This window comes from Corapipo altera, unplaced genomic scaffold (assembly GCF_003945725.1).
Source record: "Corapipo altera isolate COAL_440 unplaced genomic scaffold, ASM394572v1 45, whole genome shotgun sequence".
Lineage (NCBI taxonomy): Eukaryota > Metazoa > Chordata > Aves > Passeriformes > Pipridae > Corapipo > Corapipo altera.
This window is the reverse complement of record NW_020884877.1, coordinates 3,387,077-3,392,903: the sequence shown is the minus strand read 5'-3', so window position 1 is coordinate 3,392,903 and position 5,827 is coordinate 3,387,077. Positions and strand designations below refer to the sequence as shown.

The 5,827-nt window shown below is 40.9% G+C and overlaps 1 protein-coding gene across 2 annotated transcripts in view; it reads right to left on the bottom strand.

Annotated features, from left to right (window-relative positions):
* GLS (glutaminase) overlaps nt 1–4,443 on the bottom strand; it is a 68,263-nt gene extending 63,820 nt beyond the window's left edge. For both annotated transcript variants that reach the window (XM_027637236.1, XM_027637237.1), the window contains exon 1: nt 4,424–4,443. In XM_027637236.1, coding sequence (XP_027493037.1) covers nt 4,424–4,428 — 5 coding nt within the window. In that variant the 5' untranslated portion in view covers nt 4,429–4,443. The remainder of the gene's footprint in view (nt 1–4,423) is intronic.
* Nucleotides 4,444–5,827: the final 1,384 nt, after the last annotated feature.

Below are 5,827 nucleotides of genomic sequence, written 5' to 3'. Positions count from 1 at the left end.
AAACTGTATGTTTTTGATTACGAATTGCAAAGCGCCTCTGATGTGCGTGCAGAAGCAGAGAATCAGAGAGTATTCTTAATTGGAGGGGACCCACAAGGATCATCGAGTCCAAGCCTTAGCCCCGCACAGGACATCCCCAAGAGTCCCACCACGTGCCCGAGAGTATCATCAAACACTCCTTGACCTCTGTCAGGTTTGGTGCTGTGACCACTGCCCTGGGGAGCCTGTTCAGTGCCCAACCACCCTCTGGCTGAAGAACCTTTCTCTAATGTCCAACCTAAACCTCCCCTGACACAACTTCAGGCGCTTCCCTCGGGTCCTGTCACTGTTCACCACAGAGAAGAGAAGGATGTGCAGGACCTGCATCAGCCACCCCATCCTGCCCACCAGGCACCCCAGGAAAGGGCTCAGGAAACAGCAGCCTGTTGGAAATACCCTCAGCAGGAACACTAGTTCCCAAATTGTTTGAGACAAATGCTTCTGGCAATGAGCAGAGCCACTAAGGGCTTTCCATGTACTTTCAATAAAAACGTAACTGCGTAGTCATTGCCAAAACTCATGGTGGAGGCTGTAAGTCTTGGTCAAATGTCTGAAGTTTGTTGTTTTTTTTTTCTTAAACCAAGAAAAGCAAACCAAACAAACACAAAAAGACAGAAGACCACCTGGATGCCTAGGTGAACTGCGTACAGCCATTCTTCATGTTCATCAAACATTTAGTCAGTGTGAAAATGACCCATAGTAGTGCAATGCTAAAGGCCAAAGTGGGAAGAGCATCAGAAAATAACTACAAGGCTTCAGCACAAGGTGTAAATGTCACTCCTTATATACACTCGAGCTTCTGTCACAGCTGCCAGTACATAGCATTTTAAAAGTCACAGATTTTGCAGTTACTTGGTGAAACTCTTTGCTCTCATAACAAGTTGCTAAATTTGTCCTAGATGAGTACAAATCTATATTAGTAAATTGTATCCATTATGGGTAACAGTAGAAGCAGAGATCTCTTGTCATCCAACTTCATCAGTAATGCCAATGTGCAAACCAGCTTTTAGATTGTCCCTGGTCTTCTCGCTTTCTGAGCAAAAATGTAAATACTTACGGAGCTGTGAGTCTATTACTGCTAAATATCCTTGTGAATAATTTCCCCATGTGTTGAGGTTTATTTCTTCTGGTATGTTTATTATGTTTGGCAGAGGTGGGTGCGGTTAAGTTATAGTTCTGAGTTAAAATGATCTTGCTGCACACATTATTGAAAGTGTTTTACTCTGAGGATACTGATATTTTGTTTTCCAAAACCCCTTAGATTGAAAATTCCGGCTGTCTAGGTGTAGTAAACTGCTCTTAAAGACCCCCATAAAACAGAGAGGGTTTTGTTACCCGTTTTCCATGCACTCTGAGATAACCACAATTAGACACTGAGAATAGCCTTTGCTTATGCTTATACTTACACCAGAGCACAAATACCCACAGGAGTTCCCTATGCTAATATGTTGTCACGACAGCCATGAGGGATTTTGGAAGCAGATTTAAAGATAGCTGATAATCTATGCCTATAAAATGAGCCTCCACACACCAATGGTTTTTCTTCCCACTGAACAAGGAAACTTGAAATACCAGTGTGGGATGTGTAATCTTGTGCTGCACTTACTTCACATACAAAAATGCAAAGTACCTACAGTTCTCACATACTTATTACGTTACCTATTATATTTCCTGGAACTAATTTTGGATTTCCATTTGCTAAGTCTTTTTTGGCAAGCCAATACTACCTCTTTTATCCTGCCACCCAATAATAATATTTCTCATTTTTAAAATTCCGTTATGTAAAATATTCTAAAGATAGAAGTCTCTCGAGCACCTTTTCCAATCTCTTTACAGAGGCTGCTGCTGTAAGACCAGAGACAGCGAGCGCGCTTCCAGGATGTGCTAATTCCAGGTCGCTAACTGAACACACAGTTCTGCAGACACTATAAGATTCCCTGATGAATTTTAGTGCCAAGGTGTTTTTTTGGTGTTTAACCAGCTGTTTAGCCATGACCTGGTACAAAATTCATGTAATTCATCTCTTGTACTGCAGTGGGGGAAGAAGGCAAAATGTAATTATCTGGATCTTTCCTTTTGGTGTTCCAGTTTGTGTTCAAAACATTGCAGATAAGGAGGTGAGAAGGAAAAGAAAAAGCTAGTACATTCACAAAAATGTTTTCCTCTCGTAAGAGTACCATGTGCTACACATTCTTGACCGTACAGGAACTCTTTAATTTTACCCACTTCCTTTTTTTTCTGCTTTGTATGGTATTGCCTTAATCCTTTATATAACCTTTTAGTATTACCTTCACATCAGTCGTCTCCCGATGCAAGTATTCTTCAATAAAGCTTTTCTTAAAACTCACTTAAAGAAATTAATCCTCAACTTTGCTCCCTGGAAATTCCCTTGTGTGTGTTTTAGCTCTTGAGGGCAGAAAATGCAAGTTGCTCTGTGTGGGGGACTGCAAATACACAGCTTGGGAACAATGTGAAATGATAAATATAGTTTCAGATCCACAAAGTTCAAGGGCAATAGTGACTCATTCCCTATTCTGAGAACTTTTGCTGCATAATTCAGGCCATCACTCCTTGCTCCTATTATGACTAAGCCTGAGACACTTCACCCAGTGATTCTCTCCCCTCCTCCCAATGGCACAGGTATACCAGAGAGTCTTAATCTAAAAACAGATTATTTTTTAAAATTTTAAAATAAGCCATAAGAAACATAGTAAAAATAGCATCAGAAATAGAGCTTGTGAAAAGTATTACACATTAAACCTATTAAACCAACACTGATTTTTGTTTTGATCCAGATATTAGACTGGGCCATCCTATATTCCAGTGAAACCCTCTTTAGACTTTCCCCTTGAACAGAGTGATGTTACTTGTCTCTTTGTAAAGAGAAGACACACCATCTGCTCTGCCATTCTGGGTTTCACACAGTATCCCAAGAGAAAGAGAAAATTACAAAATGGTTTCCAATGTAGCTCAAAGAAATTTGAAATTAAAATTCCCGATAGCTTTTGATTTGGTTATACAACCAACCACAAGCCAATTATTCTCTTTTTAATTTCCACAACTATACGTGTTCTTTTGTAAGACAAAAATTATGAGAATTTAAGACAAGGTTCTTCTGTAAAGAAAAAAAGTAAAATATCTTTTAAATAGGCATTTTTTATATTTTTTTAGTATTTCCCTTAAGCTGTACTGTAGCAAAAAGTCCTAGTATATCCCTCTAAAAATAATACATATTTTAAAGATTTTCCTTTCTAAAAAGGGCATAGTGTTAATCTCCTAGGAAAAAGGGCTCTGAAAAGCAGGTGGAAGGAGGTCTCCCCAGTTCAAGCACATACACTGATAACAGCTTTCAGGAAGGTTAAATCCTCCCATCAGATCAGCAGGGCAGATCTCAGATAAGCAGCAGAAATTAAGGATTATCTTGACTACGACATGAACTGTTTACTTTGCTATTTTAAATGGTTATGTTGGCTCCATTTCATTTGTTGCTGGGTAATGCTTTCCAAAAGAGAGCTAAGGACCAGATACCACTATTATCTATTCGAGCATTCTACTGATTCTAGCCGCAGTTCCTAAAAATATTTTTTTCTTTTGTGAGGCTAAATTGCTGCACATTTGGGTAACATTTTGATATTGATTCAAATGAAAAGTAGTCAGCCACAGGAAACATTCCCCACTGGATTGTACAGAGGATACGGAACAGCTTCCTCTGAGCATAGAAGCATGAGCAGTAAATGGTTACTATTTAATCTAAGAAAATGAAGTTTCAAATGTCTAGCAATAATAGCTCAGAAAACCAACAAGAAGGAAAACATTCAGAGGATTTAACTAGAAGGTAATAGTTGAGGGAGTGACCCCAAATGACAAGCAAAAAAATAAAATCAAAAATACCCTCCCTGTTGTAGAGCACTGATGAGTCCATAGTTCGTTTCTCGTCACTCACATTCCAGGCAAACGGGGAAGTGACTAATTAAATTAAAGGGAAAAATATTTGGAGGATTTGCTGAGAATGACATGAAGAAAGACTACAAGAGCCTGGGACATTGCTAGCACAGTTAACAGACAATATATGATATGTTCTAGTGTATATAACAGAGCAAGCAAATCACAGAAGTAGGATTATTGAGGATGATCTGCAAAGACTGGCACAATTTTTTCCTTTTACTCTATTTGTTGTTTCCTTTCATCTTGGTCGGTGAGACAGCACCATCGTTCCTCATGCTTATTATCAGTCATAGCATATTTCAGATGTAAAATTCTTTGCACATCAGAACATTCACCTTCAGAAGCCAACAGTTTACCTACCAGAGAAGTATTCTCTGCTGCACCCAGCACACTGCATATTATTTGCACTATAATATACCTAAATCATAGTGTTACATACCCCATGCATTCCTCTCACAATCATATTTAATGCTTAATTCGAATGACATCTCTCAAACTGCAGTCCAGGTCTCAATACTACAGGAGGCCACGGAGTGGAAGCAAATTTGGATCTTCTCTTTGTGTTCCTGATCCTCAAATATTAGCTTGGTAACCTCGTGCAAGCAAATAGAAACAAGCGACAACATCGTCTGACTGCTCCATCATATCCCAGATGTCTGTGGTGAGCATGCATGAGAGAGCTCAGGGGAGCTCATGAACTCATGTCTCGCTGCTCTTGGGAATGGACACGTAAAATCAGTGCCTGCATTGAGCGAAGGTCAGAGCACTCGGGCTGACCAAAACCAGGCTCTTCATGCACAAAGCTCCACTGCACTGGGTGATCTCTGGCTGACCATTAACATCTCAGTACCTAAAGGGGCCTACAGGAAAGATGGGGAGGGACTTTCTACAAGTGCATGCAGTGACAGGACAAGGGGGAATGGCTTCAAAGTGACAGAGGGGAGGTTTAGATTAGATATGAGGGAGAAATTCTTCACTGTCAGGGTGGTGAGGCACTGGCACAGGTTGCCCAGAGAAGCTGTGGCTGCCCCATCCCTGGCAGTACTCAAGGCCAGCTTGGACGGAGCTCTGAGTAACCTAGTCTAGTGGAAGGTGTCTCTGCCCATGACAGGGGGAGTTGGAACGAGATGATCTTTAAGGTCCCTTCTAATCCAAACCATTTTATAACTGTATGATCTGCATGTGCCACCCCAGCCCTGAAGCGACGGAGAAGCCAGTCTGTGCTGCAGCCACCCCTCATCCTAAACTGGTTGCTTTCAGCTCTGAGTTCCAGCACCATAAGAAGACACTTGGAGAGGTGCAGTCTTGCAGGCAAAGGCATAAAAGTGAATCCTGTTTAATGGTCCCATGTAGGAAAAGCCTTGGTTTTACCCTTTCACAAATTCAGGTTGAAATGGCTTGTGGCTCTGTAGAAGCTTAAGCTTAATAGAACAGCCAGGCTTTGGAGCAGATCTACCCAGCCTGGAGAAAAACAACAAAAAACAAGCTAAAATCAAGCAAGCAAAACAAGCAGTCAGACTGTAACTGAAACTGTCTCCTAGGTGGTAATCCAAACAGTTTAAAAGTCTCCAACCTCCAGAAGGCTCCTCTGGAGTACATAGAAACAGCTCTGATCAGGTACAGGTTATAACGCCAGCACCAACAAAATCCCACTAGCTCTGAAATGGCAAGCTAGTCAGCAAAACCACATTTTTTTTTCTGCCTTGATATTTTTGACACCCTCTCATTTCTGCATGTCCTCAGCCGTCCTTTGCAATTGCCATGAGTTGCAGGTCTCCTTGTAAGTTGCAAGACTGTTTATGTCTCCTGTTGACTTAAAAACAAACGGTCCCATAAAGACTAA